This window comes from Erythrolamprus reginae, chromosome 7 (genome assembly GCF_031021105.1).
Source record: "Erythrolamprus reginae isolate rEryReg1 chromosome 7, rEryReg1.hap1, whole genome shotgun sequence".
Classification (NCBI taxonomy): Eukaryota; Metazoa; Chordata; class Lepidosauria; order Squamata; family Dipsadidae; genus Erythrolamprus; species Erythrolamprus reginae.
This window is the reverse complement of record NC_091956.1, coordinates 46,466,562-46,488,486: the sequence shown is the minus strand read 5'-3', so window position 1 is coordinate 46,488,486 and position 21,925 is coordinate 46,466,562. Positions and strand designations below refer to the sequence as shown.

General features: G+C 41.9%; 1 protein-coding gene across 7 annotated transcripts in view; it reads left to right on the top strand.

The window, feature by feature from the left end:
• Positions 1-21,925, top strand: part of GPM6A (glycoprotein M6A) — a 321,002-nt gene that overhangs the window by 269,398 nt on the left and 29,679 nt on the right. For all 7 annotated transcript variants that reach the window (XM_070756618.1, XM_070756614.1, XM_070756616.1 and 4 more), the window contains 2 exons: positions 2,128-2,320; positions 10,425-10,581. In XM_070756618.1, the coding sequence (XP_070612719.1) occupies positions 2,128-2,320; positions 10,425-10,581 (350 nt within the window). The remainder of the gene's footprint in view (positions 1-2,127; positions 2,321-10,424; positions 10,582-21,925) is intronic.

Here is a 21,925-nt window from a genome sequence, read left to right as displayed (position 1 = left end):
CTTCCTTTATCTCTGTCCTCTTCCTTTATCTCCTCTCTCTCCCTCCCTCTCTCTTTCTCTCCCCCCTCTCTCCCCCTTTCCCTCTCTCTTTCTCTCTCTCTCCCTCTCTTGCTATCTCTCCCCCCTCTCCCTCTCTCTTTCTCTCCCCCCTCTCCCCCTTTCCCTCTCTCTTTCTCTCTCTCCCTCTCTTGCTATCTCTCCCCCTCTCCCCCTCTTTCTCCCTCTCCCTCTCTTTCTCTCTCCCCCCCTCTCTTTCTCTCTCTCTCCCCCTCTTTCTCTCTCTTCTTCTCACTTTCTCTCTCTTGTTTTCTTTCTGTCTCTTTTGCTTTCTCTCTCTCTCACTCTTTCTCTCTTGTTCTCTCTCTCTTGCTATCTCTTTCTCTCCCCCCTTTCTCTCACTCCCTCTTTCTCACTATCTCTCTATCTTGCTGTCTGTTGCTCTCACTCACTCTCGTTCTCTCTCCGTTCTTCTCAGCGGTGACGCGCGCACGCCCTGCCCGCCTCACCTTTGCCGAGAGCACTTTCGCCCCGGGCTCTCAGCAAGGGGGTTGTAGGAGAGGCGGGGCCGGCGGCAAAGGTGATATTCAATGTCGGGGGCGCACGGGCGGTTGCAAAGGCTTTTCTTATTTTGAATATTCCGAGTGGGCTAGCAGGGAGATAGGGAGCGCGCGCAACTGCCCGTGCGCCCCCGACATTGAATATCACCTTTGCCGCCGGCCCCCGCCTCTCCTACAACCCCCTTGCTGACAGCCCGGGGCGAAAGTGCTCTCGGCAAAGGTGAGGCGGGCAGGGCGTGCGCGCGTCACCGCTGAGAAGAACGGAGAGAGAACGAGAGTGAGTGAGAGCAACAGACAACGGCCTCCGCTGAGAAAAACCTTTGCCGGCATTTCCTCTCGGCGTCAAGGAGGCGCAGCGGCGGGCGGAGAGAGGGAAGGGGGAGCAGCGGCATCCCTCCTGGCCTTGGCGGGCCGCCCGACCCTCCCCACCTCCTGCAAACATGGCGGGCGGCGGGGGGAGAGCGAGGAGCCGGTTCTGGCGGGCGCGGGGCTTGGCTGGCTGGCTGGTGGGGGGAGCGCCGCTGGTGGTGCGGAGGGAGACCCTCCTCCGGGAGGGAGGGGGCCAGGCAGCAGCTAGCCAGCCAGCCGGCGGGATGGCGCTTCCGAGTTTGCAGCCTCCCCCCCTCCCTGCCTGCATCTTCGCTCCATAAGACGGGGCTGATTTTTCATCCTACTTTGGGAGGAGAAAAACTGCATCTTATGGAGCGGAAAATACGGTACAAAGAATCAATTTACTTGCCAGTTCTTTATTCCATCATGGTTGTGAACTCTGCTTTTAGTGGAGCTGTCTTAAATTCATAATTTCTTCATTAGAAGTCTAGGTGTCCAGGACAATTTAAAATGCTGATTGTTTGAAATAATCTGAGTTATCTCAGTACTCCTACTGAGTTTATTCTAATGGTTTGGGCAGAGTAAATATCAAGTCTTCTTAGAGACTACCTTATGGTTGCATCAGGGGCACATCCATTAATTTTTAATACATTGCAAATGCCATGCTATTGTCTGCTGTAAGAACATTTCTTCCAATTGAATGGAATGTTGGAAAATATGAAAGGGAAATCTGTCATCTGGATATGACTTTAAAAACTGAATACAATGGGATAAAATTGGTCGTCAACAAAGAAGGATAAGAGCACAATGTATCATTATGGAAGATGCAGTTGGACATTCACATGAAATGTTGCTGGTTTTTCATTCTGACCTGATCTCTCTTTTCCAAAAGAATATATGCAACCCACTCTATGCTTACCCAGAACACACATAGACACAAACAGTGCTGTAACATGAGGACAAAGTAGAAAATATAGAAACTTTCAGAATGTTTCTCCATTTTATTCAGAAAATATTAGTGCCGCTTATGGCCACTGATGGAAAATGGATTGAAAATCATTCCACAAGCCATGCATTTTTCCATTTTTTGGTGGAAGGCGATTTGGTTTCAAACTTCGTATTTCATGTAAACTAGGCATACCACCTATCCAGGCTTTAAAAAGTACCAGAAGTAAAGGAAAACTTTAATTTTGAGGCAAAAGAATGTTGTCATGTACTAAGTACATTATTCTCTCCTCAGGTTGTTTTGAATGCTGTATCAAGTGCTTGGGGGGCATTCCCTATGCCTCTCTCATTGCCACCATCTTACTGTATGCTGGAGTTGCTCTATTTTGTGGGTGTGGACATGAAGCACTTTCAGGAACAGTGAACATTCTGCAAACCTATTTTGAGATGGCAAGAGCTGCCGGAGACACTCTTGATGTTTTCACAATGTAAGTCTCTGCATAATCTTTTATTACATTATTTAAATACTGCTGTAAGAATAAATGTAATGACTATCCTCTTCCAGAATATCTGTTGAGAAAGCAAGCTAATTATAATATCTTACATTCTGTCGAATAGAAGGAGTATCAAACACTTCTCTATATATAATTGTTTGTTTTAATGGCTTTTGCAGTCTGAAAAACAGTTATATACTAGGATTGGCAGTGATTTAAATTTAAAGGCAAAATGCACTTGTGGAAGGATACTGACAATAAATATATTTACCACTCTCCCTATTTTAAAGTGTGATGTGGGATCAAACCAATAGAATGATAAGTTTGATTGACCTTCATCTTTCCCAAAGACGATAAGTACTATGTAATATTTTCTTTCCTCTTACACACACACACGCACACACGCACACACACATATTCATTCCTCACTGTTTGAAACAGTCAACCTCACCCCATTCCTAAGAGGTCAGTAAGGCACATGCATAAGCGCGCCATCATACCTACTGTCCCTGTCCTACTGTCATATTGTCCAAATTTACCTATACCTACTTTGCTTTTGTTTATGTTTATACCATACATATTATCTTGTACACATTTTGACAGACAGATAGATAGATAGATAGATAGATAGATGATAGATAGATAGATAGATAGATAGATAGATAGATAGATTCATTCATTCATTCATTCATTCATTCATTCATTCATTCATTCATTCATTCATTGTCACTGGTGAAATGTATACTTACATTGTATTCATCATCAATTTTCATTGACCAGTCTCAGGCACATTTCATTCGTAACAGTAGAAGAATGATAACTCATTTGTTGCTTGCCAACTTAATAAAATGATTGTTGGGCCCTCTCCAATTGCTGGCATTTTCCCACTACTCTTTGAAGCATGAAACACCTTCTACAATTGCTTGAAGAATCTGTTTAATCACATCATGACTAGTACAATAGTTTATATGAGCAATGTATAAATAACTCAATTATCAGTGATATATTATATTTGTCATTAAAATAGAAAATACCATTATTCACTTTTCCCCATGTCTTCTATTAATTTTCCTAGAAAAGATTTCAGCTTTTATACAGCCAGTGAAAGGAAGTATAAATTGAAACTGATTTGTGTAACATCAGTTAGCTATTTCTACACAATGGAATTCATTGTACAAGTTTGATGCAAAATAAAATAGCTAAAAAGGACAAAAAGCATTTTTGTTGTCCAAAACTCTATTTGAAGATCCTAAATATTTTGCATAGTATTGTATATCATTCTCAGTGAGTGAGGATTAGGCTTAATTAATCAGGACTAATTTTTTAAAAATACCCACAAATTTTATTTAATCTTTTGTAATAATTTAGAAAAAACTTTTCTGCAGATTGAAATTGTTTGAATCATTTTAATTGGTAAATCATAAATAATTAATCAAATCCTCTGGATAATTTTTTAGCTGATAGAGCTTCATAAACTCTAAAGGATTCATATTGTGGAAGACTAGGAAAGAAAAACTACTGGTTTCAGGCTTAATGCTAAAGCACATGAAATACATTCAACATTGTAGTTATGGCAAGTTCATAAATTAGCAGCATGCATACATACATACATACATACATACATACATACATACATATATTTGTTTTCATAGATTTTCACGGGTACAGGTATGACGGTCTTGGCATATTCGTTTTTTTTCCCATGTAGGATTCGGAAATTTGTGGCAACATTTCGACGAGGTCCCACTCGTCATCTTCAGGCTGGTGCTTCTGTCCTTGTTCTAGGGCGAACACTTGTCGAAACGTCGCCAGAAATTTCTGAATCCTACATGGCAAGAAACCCGAATATGCCAAGACCGAAGGGAGACTACTATAGATCTATTTTGGGCTTATTTGCCTTCATGCACACACACACGCACATACATTCAACTTTGTACAGAACAAAGTATTCAATGAGAATACTCTTAACTCATACGGAGAGGGGAGGCATACAAATTCAATAAATAAATATTTCATTCATTCATGTTACTTGAGTGTTCCCCTTTATTTTTTTGAGCAGTACACACACACACACACACACACACACACACACCAAAGGCAAGGTATGCTTCACTGGTGAGTTGTCTGCCCCGGTTCACCGAACTTAGCTGTAGTGGTGGAAGGCCCTGCCCACCAAGCTGGGATACTTCTGCGCAGAAGCAAAAGCATCATGAGCATGCACATGAAATGGTAGCAACAGGATTAGGACCCACTACTACTGTGCTTGCACTCCTTCTTTTCTCTTTTTCTTCCTTTTTACCAACCCATAGGCAGAGATAGAAGTTTTGGCAATTCTTCTTACCATTCTCTATATGTGTTGATTGGTCTAATAAGTATAAGCTGCTGTTTCATTCAAGGGATCTGAAATCCTCATGACCCTGTTGTAAGCCACTTAGCTACATGTTAATTAGTCCTATGGAACTGTACTACTTGATTCAAAATAAAAAGGTGTATATAAGTTCATTTGACCTATTCTGTAAAATCTTGTGGTCACTTGACTGCAATTGCTGAAGGTTTTTTTTTTTTGGCCAGTTCACACTTATAACCACATCCTTCCTTTCATTACCATGGTGATTTGCTTAATGAATATTGCAATTTTTTTTGTAAAACTGGATCCAGTCATGTGGTTTCCTCAACTTACCACTGTGACAATTTATGACTGGAAATTCAGTCCAATTGTAGTCATAAGTTAAGAACTACCTGTATGTTTTATGTTTGTGTAGATAGATGGATAGATAGATGGATTAATGGATAGATAAGTAGATAAGTTGGTTTGGGTTTATTTTATTTTAGTTTAGTTTAGCTTAGCTTAGTTTAGTTTCAGTCTATAACTGTAGGGGGATGTTTGTATAATTATAGACTCTGGTATTGTGTTCCTTTTCTTCCTTAATCAGCAATGTGCATTACTTCAGTTCCTCCAAAGTGTATAAACCAGCTTAGCTGTGTTCTGGGATTCCTTCTGCCAGGAGCTCACTTAGAGGTCTACTCTACACTAGAGCAGTTAAGGTGACCAAAGGCAACTGAAACAGTTCAAATCAGTCATTAACCATGGCATCTTTTGAGTGACCAAGTACCAGTCACTCAACCTGTTACAAGATAAAATTAGAGGAAACAATGCTATGAATGCAAACTGATACTGTTGGAAAAACAGAAAGATAAAAATCTAAATAAGAAAAAACAGTTGTCATCATCCGCTTTGATGCCATCATTGGACACTGGAAAATTACAATTGGGAAGGGAAGTATTATTCCTCACTATACATATGCATGACATGACTATTAATATTTTAAAACTACAAATGAAAATAGATTTAACTGAATCTTCAGTGAAATATACTGTTTAGCTCCCAGGCTGATGCCTCGATTGTTCTAATGCTGGTTACCTCTTATACTTTACAAAGTAGGAAACTATAGTCAATCAATTGTGTTCTTATTCCATATTAACAATTAGAAATCAACATTTACCTAGTTAAGTGTATGCATATGTGGTTCTTTCTTGTATAAGGCATCTGCTTCTTTGTTTAGAATATGATACATTGTCACCCACCATAAGGCAGCTTTCATAGGAAATTATCTAATTTCATGCTGTCTGGTTCATTATTTTTCTATCCCTGTGATTTAAAAGCAAAACAAAATCCTAACTCTAAGCTTATAAAATATTAATAATGTCAGGATTCCTCAGCCTTTAATCCTCCTTTAGAGCATAATCAAGCCAAATGGCTCAGTGCTGATATTGGAAAAATACACTGTTTCTTTGAATGAATAATCTTGAGAGCTGTGGAAGTGGCAATTTAAAAATAATTAGCCCCACTAAGAAATATATCCTTTTATTCTGAATTGTATTTATTCAATTGTTATTCAATAAAATCAAAATGAAATGATTAAAGATTGTATCTCTTGTAATGCTCTTTACTTGGAAAGACAAATCTGTTTAAATATAGATACAGATTTTGCTGCAGAATTGCTAAATAAAATCCTTGAACATATCTTGATTATATACAAGTCTCAAGAGACCCATGAACATAAACTATGTCACAGGCAGAGCTTGAAAAATGTTTTCATTATGCTTATCATCCATTAGCATTTCATGTCATGGATTTCCGAGTCAATATCTTTGCTTGTTTTCCTTTTGCACATACTGTACTTAAGCAAAACTGAAATATGAGCTCAGGGGTAATAGTAATTGTGTGAATTTGGACTATAAAAAGAATCCCTGCCTTTTTTAGCATTAATTTTAATAGAATAACTTTGATTAAGAGTCATTAATTTTAATAGAATAACTTTGATTAAGAGTTCATAATCAGGGTTGACTTTTCCGGATCCATCTCCACCCCTTGGTGTGAGATGCGATAGCCCAAATAGTCAATTTTGCTCTGGTGAAATTCGCACTTAGACAGCTTTGCATTAACTCTGCAGCCTTAAGTTTCTTTAGAACCTCCCTTACAAGGGCCACATGCTGCTCTAATGTCTCAGAGAATATCAATATATTGTCAAGGTAAATAAGAACCCCCTTATATAAATGTTCATGCAGTACCTCATTGATTAATTGCATAAAAACTCCTGGCGCCTCCTGTAGGCCAAATGGGACCACTTGAAACTGGAAACACCCTAGGGGAGTATTGAAAGCCATCTTCCAGTCATCCCCTTCCTTAATGCGAACTGTATAGTAGGGCCCCCACAATGAATCGTATAGTCTCTTGATGGGATCCTATTGTCATGATTAAAGTCTCAGTCTCATGTATGGCTGGCTTCCCCCTGCCATCGACCCATCCAGTTGGATAAATGAGATGGGGTCCCTCAGGGCCCGTAGGTTAAGGCCCAGATTTACCACCAGTGCAGTGTTGGTAAACCTCATCATTTAAGCCATCCATGTAATATTCCATGAGGATCCCCATTGGGTATGAGCTGACATAGGCCATCAGCTCATGAAATTCCTGGGTGTACTCCGCTCCTGATCTCCCTCCTTGTTTTAGGGTTTTCAGCTTGGTTCTGGCTTTTCTTTCTGCTAAAAGATCCTCAAAACATGCTCCGAGAGCCGTCATGGAGGGAAACCATCCAGTTCACCGTTTTTCCGTCAAGCACTCAGATGACCACTCTCACACGAGCTGGATCATTTGGGAACTCCTCCTCATAATCCTCCATGTACTGATTTACTTGGACCAAGAAAACCTTAGGCCTCCCAGTGCCCCATCGTATTGCTGAGTAAAGGGAGGGGCATTTGGTGCTCTTTGCCTCTGGGCCTCCCCTCCCCTCTGCTGTGTTTGCCCTGGGGGAGATTTTGGCCTTGCACCGGAGGTGGGGTTTGGGCTGCTGCTCTCTGCTGCATTCCCTGCCTGAGGGCCCAACTGTATCCTCGTCCTCTCCTTCGTCCTCACTCGTAGGGACTTTTAGGTCTCGCCAGCCTTTTTTCTCCACCACTAGTAGGACTTCCTTGATGCCTGTAACCAACTCAGCTAACAGGTGGCCCTCCTGGCTTCCTCCCCCCTTTTCCTTCCTTTGTTACTTATGGTGGGTCACATTTGCATCAGAAAAAGGAGGCTCATCTTCAGATATGTGACTTACTCCGACTCCCATGGACCATCTGGGTGCTCTCCGCGGCTGCTCAGCTTCAAGTTGGTCATCTCTGCTTGGGCCCGAATCTTCCTCTTTTGGGCCCGAATCTTCCTCTTCTTAAGCTGGAATCTTCCTCAGATTGTTTGTCTCCGCTTTCATGTCGGGACATAGTTGCCAGTCTCTGGTAGAATTAATTCTCCAGGAGTGACTGTTTCAAGCAGTCTTTGCTTAATGTCAGCTGCTACAGTCAGTACTTTAGAAAAATAAAACTCAGAGTCCTTTTTAAGGTTCAAAAGTGAATTTATTTCCATTGTCAATGGAAATTTAATGGAATTAAATAATCAAAAAGATTCGGACTACTATGCAACCTGGAAAAAATGGTATTTATGGACTAAAAAAAAGAAACTCAAACTAAACACCAAAATAAAACATCAAGAAGTTCAAGAACAATGTAGATAAAAATGTATATATAAGATGCTGATTCACCTGTAAATATGATTATGTATTGTTTTTAAAATTAAAAAAAATCAATAAATATATATATTTAAAAAATAAATAAAAAGTGAATTTATAATAAATCAGAACTGAAAGCAGTCAAGGTTAAAGCAAAGACTGGAGAAAAAAGTGCGATACATGCATACATTTTTGACCCCCCCTTTGGAGATTGGCCAATCCCTAGTGTCCATGACCATCAGGTGGATGCATCTTCAACCCACCTCACATTTATGGAATATAACTTCTAACGATCTCCTCCTGGTCACCTGGTTTCAAGGAAAACAAAACTTATTCCACTTCACAGGGCCTCCTGCATTCTTCCCCCCAATACCCAATACCCCTTCCCGTAACTATTGGCAACCAAACATAGAAGTGATGCAGAATTATAGCAAAGGTTGACATCTAGTTAATATTTGTGGAAAAGGAATGAGTTTTAAAATTGGAAAAGCAGATAAGAAATCAGACTATTATAATTCCAATCGTTAACCCTCCTCTTAAAATAAACATGAAAAGATCTGAAAATCTACCACTGAAATTTGGCCATCCCTTTGCCAACATTATGCAGTTTAATTCCTAAAATTCTGATAATCTGCACAAATTGCTGCCACATGTAAACCCTGTGCAGTCTATCCTGTCTGTTTTTAAATCACAATCATTACTAGAAATATGGTAAAAGAACTCACCTTATTTACATCTGCTCTTAGATCAGTTATCTAAAATCATTCAAACGATGTTGTATTATTGTTTCTGCAAGGAAAATAGTTAATAGTTAATCAATCAAAATAAGGGATGCAGCAAATCATAATATAAGTGGGCCTTAGTGTAAGTTTTTGAGTAGGGTAATATGTTCTTCAGGCCTTGTGTAATAAATGTAGGATAAATGATTGAGGTTATGGAAAGAGTGACAATTTCTAATAGAAGTGGCATAGGCAATTTTTGCTGATTTTCCCCAGAATCCCCAACCTTTTCATCAAGATTTCTCAGGAAAGTTATAAGACCATTTGCACCTCTTTAAAGCAAGTGATTTAAAGAGATGAAACTGAAATAATTGTCCTCCCCACTTACTCTGCTAATTTTTTTCATTACTGAAAGCCCTTCTATTCTAAAATCTTGCCTGACCTACTGTTCATAATGACATTGTATATATAGGAGATGACCAGCTGAGGCCAATGGAGGGATCAAACACATCATCAGTCTCAAGTCCCATCATTCCCACAAGAGATCTTAAGTCCATCCCACCTTGAATTATGTTGAATGTTAGCTATCGCCAATTTGCTTTGACCTTTAGTAATTCAGATTCTTGTAGAGAGTTTTAGCATGTACTAAACCTGTATGCATTTGAGACACCTTGACTTTGATTTTTTACACTTGATAGTACATGTACTTAGCTCACATAAAATTCAGCTTTCCTCAATCTTTTGTCCTCCAGATTGATAAAACTACAATTCCAGGCTGTTTATGTGGGCAACATGTTGAAGCAGACAGCAGTAAAACTTAGTTTTGATGAAGAACTGCTAAAGTAATATGAAAAAATAGATTAGATAGATAGGTAGGTAGGTAGGTAGGTAGGTAGATAGATAATAAGAATGAATAATCAAACAACAAGGATTGATTGTCTGAGTTCTATAGGTTTGCCTGATTCTTCCAACAGCTGCTGATCGTGCTTTGCTGACAATAATAATAAAATTCCAGTTATATGATTATTTTGAAAGAATATCATGTTTCTCTGAATAAACTCTGATATTATGTCAATTGTGCTTTGTTGATGTATGCCATTGCTATGTGTCTGGTGTTTTATGGAGTCAGTCCCATTATTTAGCATAAATGCCTTAATAGTTTTTAGTGCTTAGAATCTATTCCTCATATTCTGCTATTCATAAGTGAAAACCTATAAATAAAGTATTATTATAATAAAATTGGTATAAATTATATATTTATATATATATTTAAATAAATTCAAAATGTTTGAATATATTTCAAGCCTCATTAACATTGAATTCTATTAATTGCAGGATTGACATTTTCAAATATGTGATCTACGGAGTAGCAGCTGCCTTCTTTGTTTATGGCATTTTGTTAATGGTGGAAGGATTTTTTACAACTGGTGCCATCAAGGATCTCTATGGAGATTTCAAAATCACCACTTGTGGCAGATGTGTCAGTGCCTGGGTATGTTAGATCTTCTTGATTACATGGCTGTCATAATATTCTAATTTCAGCATGATCATGGTACTTTAATTTAATCCAGACAAAGTTAGACACTTTCTATAGACTGCAAGTATCTCTCAGAATTCATTTCTACTAAAATATTTATTTATTTTATTTGACTTGTATGCTGCCCAATCCTGAAGGACTCAGGGTGGCTCACAACAATATAAAATTACAATAACAATAAAATAGATTTATCATTAAGATTTCATCAAAATTTCAAGTTACAATCAATGGCTCTTTGAAACTCTGACAATATTTTTATTCATTGTCAGAAATATTTATTTGCCACTAGCACATTTATTTTGTTACAGGAGAAATTTTACACATTTGATACCTTTAACTATATATAACAGCTCGTTTTTATATAATCTGTTAGAAAATTCAATCTGTTCAATATGTGAGTTCTTAACTGAACTGCCTTGATCGTACACTTAGCAGTTCTACTCATAAGGTATACCTTACAGTGCAGGATGGAGTAGAAAAATGTATGATTTGTGTCCCACTGGGTTGTTATTTCAAATAAGGATGTTAAGTATTTAAGCCTAAAAGAGACATAGAAATGGCAATCAAACAAAATATGAACTAGGATACCACATATACACATCCTCGCGATATGGAATCCCACAATTTAAATCTTGTGCTTGAATAGGCCCTTCTTAAGAATTGTGTCAAACTTATTTTTTGACTTGGAAAATAGTTTTGTTCTCAGTCAGCCAATTTAGAGTTATTTTTTTGCTAATAACTCGCTATCTGTTGGCATACTGATATCTAGGACTCTGCTTAAAAATGTCTTTGGAGGGTTGTTGAGAGTAAATACTGGGTGGGAAACCCATGTTGTAAACAGTTTTATCCAGGAGATGGATTGAGCCATGTTTATCTAATGTGCCGGAGGCGGAATAAGAACACAGACACCAAGAGCTGGGTTTAAATGGGTCACTTTATTAAAGTTAAATGAACTTTAACTGATTATTGACCAATAATCAGGACCTGCAGAGGCCACTAAAAATTTGAGGTGGAAATAATTTACTAATAATCTTCCTGGGCAACTATGGGCATAGCTCCTTCCTGAACAAAGTGAATCATGCCTTCACCTGGTTCCTGGCCACGCCTTGGCGTGTGGGAGGGTTCTCCATCATGTCCTCTTCCGGTTATGGGATAGGTAAGTCCCAAGGGCACCCCTTCTCCAATTGCCCTGGCCGCACGGTACCTTGAGCTCCTGGCGAGAGATTGCCCATCATCTTCCAAAAGATGCCCTAAAGGAGAACACACAGTTGCTACCATTGCCCATTTCTGCCCCTAACCTGCCACGGAGGGGGCTCAGATCTCTATCTTGCCCCCCCACGATTCCCCCCTCAACTTGCACCTACTCACACAGGCACCTCTGCAGGTCCCCAAGAAAAATTGACATTCACCTCGCCTGGTGGGGGGGAATGCCCTTGGCTCGGTATGCCTCTCACATTTCAGGGTCATGCTAACTTGAGCAAGACCAGCCACATGGTGCAACCACACAATGAGGACCTGCAGGCCTTCACAAGCATGACCGATCACGGCCAGGCCAAGCCAAGGATGTCACCACCATGTGCAACAACAGCGAACTGGGTGGCACCCCACCCCATACAAAAATGGGAGGATAACCACCCCATACAAAAATGGGAGGAGCCCATCCATCGCAGGCCTCTTGGTCAGGCCGGAGGACCATGACCCACTGGCATAGCATCCACTGCAATCCGAAGTCAAACCTTGCAGCTCACTCAGGCTCCTCCCATTAGCAGCGATCTAAAACAGAACAAGGTAAGTTAACATCACAGCGATAAGGCCACCTTGTGTGCACTGTTTGATGCATGTCCAAAGGCCATCGACCACCCCCGGCTGATGGTTTTAACAATCCTCAATAAATAAACCCCAACTGCTGCTATTGCTCTCTCAGTCAAAAGAATGTGGCCCTTACTGTCCCAGGGCCTCACCAAACTTGGCGCCTGGTGAACAGGGAGCCGCCCTGTTGAGAGGTTAACCTCCGTTCAGGCCACCTTGGTGAACTAAATGTCACCACAGCTGCCAGTATCAAAAATGCTCCCGTCAAATGAAGGCTAATGAGCAACTTCATGCCTATCTGCTCAGTTCTAAATCCCCACAGCACGGACCTCAAGGCCGACCCTAGTCTTCACCATGCCCAATGACAGATGGCGAACAATACCAAAGAAAGACAAGGCACCAAAGCGGTGCAAGGATTCATTACTATTCTCTCCGCTTACTCCTCCTAAAGGGCAAGTCCTTGTCCAGTATGACAAAGAAGTATTGTCGGTGCCTTTGGTTAAGCAATCGAACTCAGCTACACCAGGCCAGAAGGCAAACATTTCACTGCTAATGATTGAGCTGGGCTATCCTGGTGCCCAACTTTAGGGTGGACTAGGACCCTGACTATGTAAATGAGGTCAGCTAGAGGAATAATGTAAGTCAGCTGATAAAGAGTATTGTCCCATGAAACCATTGGTATGAGTAAGTGGTGGGGGGCTTGGCATTGAATTTAGCTAAATCAAACTGGGAGCCCCAGTGTAACTGCAGCCCCCCCCATACTGTCACCGAATTGAACTAGCAGCCTTTGCCCAGTATGGCAAAGTAATCCAGCTATATAAGCTTCAAATTAAGAAGTGGGAATCTAGAGAGCTAGCTAATGCTGTTGATATTGGACAGCATTATTACACTCCACTCTATGTAGGCCACCAAGCACATAATGGCATTAAAGGTAAGGGTGTAGTAATTGTAGTAAAGATTTTGGGCTTGGAAAACATTATTCGCAGAGAGAAACAATGAAAGAGCCTGCAAAGTAAAAACTGGGAAGATAGTTAGCAGCTAGTTAGGGGTGGGGTGGGGTGGGGTGGGGGAAAGTACATTCAGAGTATAGGACGCACCCAAATTATCAGCCTCTTTTAGGGAGGAAAAAGATGCATCTTATACACCGAAAAATACGGTAACCATGGGATGTTCTGCCTGCCTGCCTCTTGCTGGTTCCACCAACCGCCCTCCTCTTTCCTGTTGTAGTAATACTATTGTAGTAATACCATTGTAGTAATACTATGAAATAATATACAATACCCAGCTTTGTCATCCCTGGTTGCAATCAATGTTCCCTGTAATTTTTTTTCGGTGTGAGCAAAAAAGTATAATGTCTGAGCGGCACATTTTCATGCCTGGGCGTGGATCAATTAGAAACAAAAGGGGGGTCACGTGACCTCAGGACACACAGCAACGGTCATAAATATGAAACAGTGGCAAAGTTTTGATCCTATGATCATCGGGCTGTTGCGAAGGTCCTAAGTGTGAAAAGGGTGCATAAGTCACTTTTTTCAGGGCCATTGCGAATTTGAACAGTCAGTAAATGAACCGTTGTAAGTCGAGGACAACCTGCCTTCCCCCCAGATGTTTTCTGTGGAGCTTCAAAATGGACTCCCAATCTGCTGATCTGCTTCTAAAAGAGTGCACTGGTCAGACAGATAATCCTCGACTTCTATTCTGACCTCAATGGAGGCCAACATTTCTATCTCCTGAGTAAGACAGTTATTAAGTGAGTCCTGCCTCACTTTACCACCTTTCTTGCGACAGTCGTTAAGTGAATCCCTGCAGTTGCTTGTCAGAAAATCCCAAAAGATGTTCACATAATCCTGGGACATTGCCACTATCATAACTACGTTGTCAAGTGTCCAAAGAAATATAATTGCCATTGTACTTTTTGAAGAAATATTAAGGAGGGAATTTAGTTAAAAGAAAAGTATGTACCTGGATGACAACATTAGAAAAAAAACTTTTGCAACTTTTTTGATGATTGATATTAGTTGCTAACAAAATACCCCATGTAAAATTAGATGGTACTCTGTATTGTTTGAATGTATGTTGAGAGAAAAATTTACAAAAAATTACACTCCCCCCAAAATGTCCTTCCTTCCTCTGTCCCTCCATTAATTTTATTCTTCCTTCTTTCCCTCCTTCCTTTTCCCTCCATTTCTCCTTCCTTCCTTCCCTCCTTCCTCCTCTCCACTTCTCTCCTCCCTCTCCCTTTTTTTCCTTCTCTTTCCTTCTCTCTCATTTGTTTCTTTTTCATCTCCCTTGTTCTTTTCCTCCATCATTTCCTCATTTTTCTCTCTTTTTTCACTCTCAAAAATTATTTCTCTTGCTTTCTTTCTCCCTCTCACTCTTTCTGTCTCTCTTGCTTTCTTTCTCTTTCTCCCCCTCTTTCTCTCTCTCTTTCTCACTCTTTCTCTCTCCCTCTCTTTCTTTCTCACGCTCTGTCTGTTGTTCTCTCTTGCTTTCTCTCTCTCTCTTGTTCTCTCTTTATCTCTCCTCCTCCCTCCCTCCCTCTTTCTTTCTCCCACTCTTTCTTTCCCTCCTTTCTCTTCTTTCTCTCTCTCTCCCTCCTTCCCTCACTCACTCACTCTCTTTCTCTCTCTCTCTCTCCCTCCCTTTCTCTCTCCCTCTCTTTCTTTCCCCCCTTCTCTCTTCCTTCCTCCCTCTCTCTCCTGCCGGGGTCCAGCTGTACTCACTCTCTGTGATGACCAGGGCAGAGCTGCCAGCAGGAGAAAGCAGGCTGGGTGCAGCCGGCAGGAGAAAACAGGCTGGATGCAGCCAGCAGGAGAAAGCAGGCTGCCTGGCTGCACCCACTCTCTGGTTGGCTCCTTCCTATCGGTAGCGGCAGCAGCAACACCTATCCCCCTGCCGCTACTTGCCGATGTCCTCGCTGCCTGGGCTCAGCAGCTGAAGGAGAGACTCTATCACACAGGGAAAGGGCAGAAGTGCCTGATGGGCGCCACCATCTTTTACGGAATGGGCGGGGCCAAAGTTCCTCTTTGGAAGCCAGCGAGCTTAACATAGCAAGCGATTGCCAACTGCACAGCGACCATGGTGCCTCCATGAATGGAAACAGAGGTGCCGGCAGCGGTTGAAGGCAAGGGAGCCATGGCTGCCCCTGCCGCGGATGGGCTGGTGCTGAGCCTCCCGATTGTGGCCTTCCACTTCCACCCCAAAGGGGCGCATGGCGGGCTGGCAATGGAATAGGGAGCGCGTGTGTGACATTCAAACTAAAAAAAACCCTTGTCACTCCCCGCCTCCAACTCTGATGCCCGGCTCGGCTGGGCAATCGTGAAAAAGGCTGCACAGGGGGTTGGTTTTGTGTGCACACCTTAGAGAGAACATTGATTGCAATGGTGCTGGATTGAACTAGCAACCTTTGCCATATATGGCAAAGAAGGAACCTCTAACTATATAAGCTTCCTCCTTAACAAGGGGAAACCCAGAGAGCTAGTTAATGCTATTGATGTTGGACCTACTCATTACGCTCCATTCTATTTAAGCCATTAGGCACATAATGGTAAAAATAATAAGTGCAGTGGCCTGCAAATGTATCAATACTGCAAAGTAATTCTCAGTCCCAAGCTTTGCTAGCCTTAATTTGAATATTATTTGAGGAATGCCGTATGAGCATAACTGCCTTTGATTCGAAGTCAATGTAATTATTAACCCCTGAATATTTCTTCCAGAAATCACAAATTATAAGCGTGCCGTTCATGGCCCTAACTTTTATAGCTGAGTGAACCAAATGATGAGGGATAAGAGTTCCAACCTGGTTATCCATAATACGAATGTATTCCCTAACTGCTTCCTACCTTCTTTGCCTGCGAGATTGGCACCATGGTGTCCCAATGTACCTATGATACAGGAACCTGAAGGGGTGTAAACCATATTAAGTGGCTAGAGAGCCTTGCTTACCACAGCGTAACGACAGGGTTCAGGGCTAAAGTATGACTAACTCATGATTAAACAATAATAATAAATTAATCCACCCGGTGAACCTAAATTACTTAGAATGTCAATGAACTCAGGTGGGAAAAGCTGCCTGGTTTTGCACAAGGTACGTTTGTAGGAAAAGGGGGCAAATACATAATATGGAAAATTGAGGGGGGGGACCACAAGCTGAACTCCCAGGGACCCCTTGCCAGGAATACCAATGCAGCAAGCACTGAAAAGGAAAGAATAGGAGGGGAACTAGCATATAGCTGCCAAACTGCCTTAAATCCCACCCCTCTGCATTCCAAACCTAAGTGCAGCCTGAATCAAGGCCCATGCCATGTGGATGAGAGGCTTCAACTTTGTGGATGCCTGTCCACCATTTTGGGAGCCACAAACAAAGGGGGGAAGGGTGGTTTGTGCATTGCCAAACATCTCCGGGCAGAAGGTGCAGCACGATCTGAGGCCCACGCCTCGCATAGTCCCTTGGTGGCGGACACTGAGCTTCTTCATTGGCGTTCTTCCTGCATTTGAGTTGCTCGTAGGGCTGCAGGACAGCCAGAACCCCGTGTCATTGATGATCATTGCCTTGAAGACTCGGGTTGACCTTGCTCCCTGCCCGGTCTCCGCCTGGATTTTGGATGGCCAGGACGTGGCCCTTGGTCTCCTCCACCAGGTTCTCCCTGCCAGCGGCCAGGGCAATGGCGGCGTACTCATGGATGCAGACCATTGACCACCCACTTTGACCCTCCACTTTGAAAAGTGGAGAAGGTGAGGCCACAGCGGGCCTCACCTGAGGAGAAGGTGAGGCTACAGTGGGCCGATTTGCCTTTCTTCAGGCCATCTCCGGCGCTCATGCTGTCCGCTTACTGGAGCCGGGGGCAAGAGGAAGAATGACTGCGTCATAGCCCTCTTTATAGGGCTCACCTGACACATACCCCTGATAAATCATGCTGAGTGCTGGGCCAAGTTCTTCCTGGCCCCAGCGCAATTTCATGCCACCATTAAAGTGGCCGCTTGTGCATTTCTGCTAAACATATTTTGAGTAGCCCATCAGAGTCTATTTAATAGGTATATGTAAGATGCTCTGTTTAATTAAATAATAAAAAGTAATTAATGTGGGTCTTAATTATGGTAATTATACTACCTGAGGGGACAAAAATAGTGCAATGGCCAAAAAAAATATCAGATTTCATATTTTCTCTTTTGGAGATATAGTATATATTAACTGACCAAGTTATTTACAATACAGTACACTTATAATAATTTATATCTAAATTTGACAAGCATGGGAAGCCATAAATGTGGTTTTAATTTTAAAAAATATCTCAAAAAGAAAAGTATTTTAACTGGTTCCATTTTTGGTATGAATAACACTAATTCATTAGTTCAGTATAAAACATTATGTCAAATTTAATCTGATAACAAACACCAGTTTTTATCATGCAATTTCTGTACCTCATGTAAGTTTCCTGAAATATTTTATTTTTCATTCCATATTCAGAAAATGTATCAAGAAATATTGTATCTTTACTTTAGTTTATGTTTTTGGTTCTTATCTTTGATTTTCAATTTCTCAAGAAGCTTAGAATTGAATAATTGTTTAACAGAATCCTTTCATTATTGATTGTGTCTGTTTCAGAAAAAGTCAGGTTTTCTGTTGTTATTTTTAGTAGCATTTGGTGACAACTGAGTCTCTTAATAAATTGATTTTACCACCAAATTGATTGTGGCTTTTATAATAAATTTGCAGACATTATTAATAATTAATGAGATAGCAATGTTACCATTAAAATTCTGTTCTATCAGCTGCAAGCATCATCCTTTGAGCTACTCATACCAATTTAATAATCTAGTGCATTTTAGTATCTGTACTTCATGAATTGTGTTATTCTATTTATGTATGTTTCTGCACATTCAGAGAAGTACAGATACATTTTCCTGCAATTATTAATTCCCTTTAGAGGGATGGGTGACATCTATTTGTTCTGAATCTTATATATTTAACTTAACTGAAGGACATACTGCTAAAATAATTAATTTCTGTAAATTGAATTTTCTGACTTGGACTTTCTATAATGATTTCTTTCTTTCTTTTTTCTGATCACAAGCATTTGTAGAATTTTTGCAAGTATATAAGATATATTAAATCCTTTGAAAATTATCATTTTTTTTTAAAAAAAATCAGCTATTATATTTGAGCTGTGGGCACAAATGTGCATGCCGGCCCACCTATCACATGGACTGGTTTTGAATAGGCCATGGCCTGAGCGTTGGGGACCCTTGAGCTAACTCATAGGTTATGACCCCTTATATATAAAAAGAGTAAGGCTAAGGATAGCCTAGAAGAATGGTAACTGCTGTATAATTGTAGAATTATAATAATGTCATAGCTGTCTGTATATAAATCTGAGAACACATTTTTTAAAAACAGTAAAAATGGAAATAAACAGGAAATGAATAGGAAGTGTATATGGACCTAATTGCTTTTTTAAAAATGATATGTCTAATTCCAACCATATGAGTCCATAATTTCAGATGGTGTTTGTTTCCTGGTTTCATCATGATATGTTCTTCATCTCCAGATAGCTAATTTGTTATTTATAATCAGTGATTTATGTCTGCGGAGAGGGAGGCATACAAATCTAATAAATAGATAGATAGACAGACAGACAGACAGACAGACAGACAGACAGACAGACAGACAGACAGACAGACAAATAATAATAATAATAATAATAATAATAATAATAATAATAATAATAATAATAATAATAATAATAAGCACTGGCAAGCTGGAATAAAGCTATGAAACGCAAAATCCAAGCAAATATTTCATATATAGGTAAAAAAAATGGTGTTATGTAATTTGCCTCAATGAATAATTTACTGTACACATTGTGAAACTTACTTATAGCTATTACCTTTCTAATTTGCAAACACCAAATCTTCCTGCTTTTGGTAAGTGTTGAAAGAAAATGTCATTAAGAGAGCATTACCTTGCAAGTGCTTTGTCTTTCAACTTTACCAATTGCATTCACCAAGGTCAAATCAACTTTGAAGATGCTTCAGGAACTGAGGTAAGTATTTTCATGGGAGTCTGAATTTTTCAGCTTTGGCATGTGTTTCTGGTAAAAGTTGAAAGAAGAATGTCTATCTTGAAAAAATCAAATTAATTCTCTGACAATATTGGAGACTTCTTGCATAGACAAATGCTGCTAGATTAGAATGTTAAGAAGAATGTTATATTTTACAATTGTTCTTTTTACTCTTTAGAACAGTATTGTCCTTATACAGGAGCCTTTTCCTACTCCAGTCCTGAAGAAGTTGTTGAAATAGTTATGTTTTTAACATATTACATATTTATTAACAGGTAGAACACATTGTTTGTAGACGATGTATAATTTAGCGTCGGCGGACTTACCCGCCGGCAGCGTTTGCAGAAGGGTCGAGGGAGACACCGGACTCCCCATGGCGGCCGCCATCTTGTTTTCGGCCGAAATCTCGCGAGAACGAGATTTCGGCCGAAAGTCAGGCCTATGTGGCCTGACACACTGCGAAGTCTGGGCGGGGCTTGCTGGCCCTATTTAAGGGCTTGCAGGCCCTGGGCCAAGCCTCTTCGCCCGGACTTCGCAGCCGGAGCAGACACATGGCTGTCTGCTCTTGGAGTCCTTTCGGCAGCCGCGTGGGCGGCCACCGCTTTTGGAAGCCTTGTCGGAGGCTTGAGGAGGCTGCAGCTCGTCGCGAGCAGCTGGAGCAGCCCTTCCGAGGCCTGCGGTCTTCCCCTCTTCTCAGGCTAGGCTGGAGTCCGGCGTGAGCCCCCCCCGCTTCGTAAAAGGCGGCCGCGTGTTGCGGCCACCATCTTGAGAGCCTCATCGGAGGCTCGTGGAGCGGTCCGGGGCTTCGGGAGGCTGGGCCTGTGCCGTTTTCGGCGGTTGGCCCCTCTATTTCATCCGGGGGGGATCGTTCCGGTCGCCCCCTCGGGAACGGGGGGATCGGGCGGAGGGCTCACGTGTGCACCTCCCCCCCGGTTCGTGGCCCCTGTTCAGAGAGCAGTTAGGCCCTTGGCGGCAGCTTCCTGCTGCTGCGCTGCCTGTTTGGGCAGAGGCCATTTGCTGCCCTCTTTTGGGGCCTAGGCGGCCCCGGTTTCATTCATGTTAAAATAAGAACCATGGTGTAAAACAAAACAAAACATACATAATAATAATAGTGATAATTATGGTTAATATTATTTAATATATTTATATAGAAACACAGAAGTCTGACGGCAGGAAAAGACCTATTGGTCCCTCTAGTCTGCCTTTATAATATTTACTGTATTTTATATCAGGATGGATATATGTTTATCCCAAACATGTTTAAATTCTGTTACTGTGGATTTATATACCAAGTCTGCTGGAAGTTTGTTCCAAGGATCTACTACTCTTTCAGTAAAGTCGTAGTCAAACTTCAGTAAAACAGTTATAGTCAAACATTAATTATTTCAATATTTGGTAGGCCCACGGTAGCTGTGCCTAGGAAGGTAATGAGGCCCTCGGCCAGGGTAGCCAGGAAGGGGCCCCCGGTGGGTCCTGCTGGGGGGGGACTACGGTTGGTGGCCACCTGGTCCTAGTTTCTTGGGGTTTTTTCGGGGGAGGGCACCTGTAACCAGATTTGGCCCCCCGCCGGCTCCTACTGCAGGGGCACGGCCCCCTGGGGCAGCTTTTTGCTATGGCCTGGTGTGTCAGGGGCGGGGGGTTTGGACCCCGCCAACGCAGGCCGTAATGCCTCTGCCCCTTTTGACGGCTTACCTGTCGGGGCCAGGGGTATTAGGTACGGGGGCCACCACAGTGTGGGACCCGTTCGCTGCATGTCAGGGCTTTGCTGCAAAGGGGCTTGTTTTCACCCCCTTTTGTAGGTACAGCCGTGCGTGCAGGGGGGGCGAGGTGCCCATGCCGCTTCGGTGTGCCCCTGCCCCTAAAAGGGGATGGTTAAGAGGGGAGGGGGTCCAGGGAACAAACCCCACCTACTGGGGGAAAATGGGCCCAGCCCAAGTATTTAAAAACGCTCAAGGGTTGGTTGAGGGACTACCACCCTCGCTCGAGAGCGGCTGCTCTCTTGCTAGGTTTCTCACAGGGATTCAGGATCCCTTGCATGGGGGTTTTGGGCAAGCCTTCAGGTCCGACAACCTCAGGTCGGTTGTAGGACATGAAGGCATTGTTCGGTCCAGAATGGCGGAGGAGGTGGCCGAGGGGAGGGTCCATGGGCCCTTCCCGGAGCCGCCCTTCCCGTATCTTGGGGTCCCCATTAGGGATGGTCCCCTGAAAGGCGAGTGGTGAATTTAGGTTGATTCACCACTTGTCTTTTCCTAAAAGGGAGTCAGTGAATGACTTCATTCCTGACGAACTTTGTTCGGTGAGGTACGCATCCTTTGATGCGGCCGTGACCATGGTTAGGAAGTGTGGGGTTGGAGCCCTTATGGGAAAATGCGACATTGAGTCGGCATTCCGGCTCCTCCCCATACACCCAGACGGATTCGAGCTTCTGG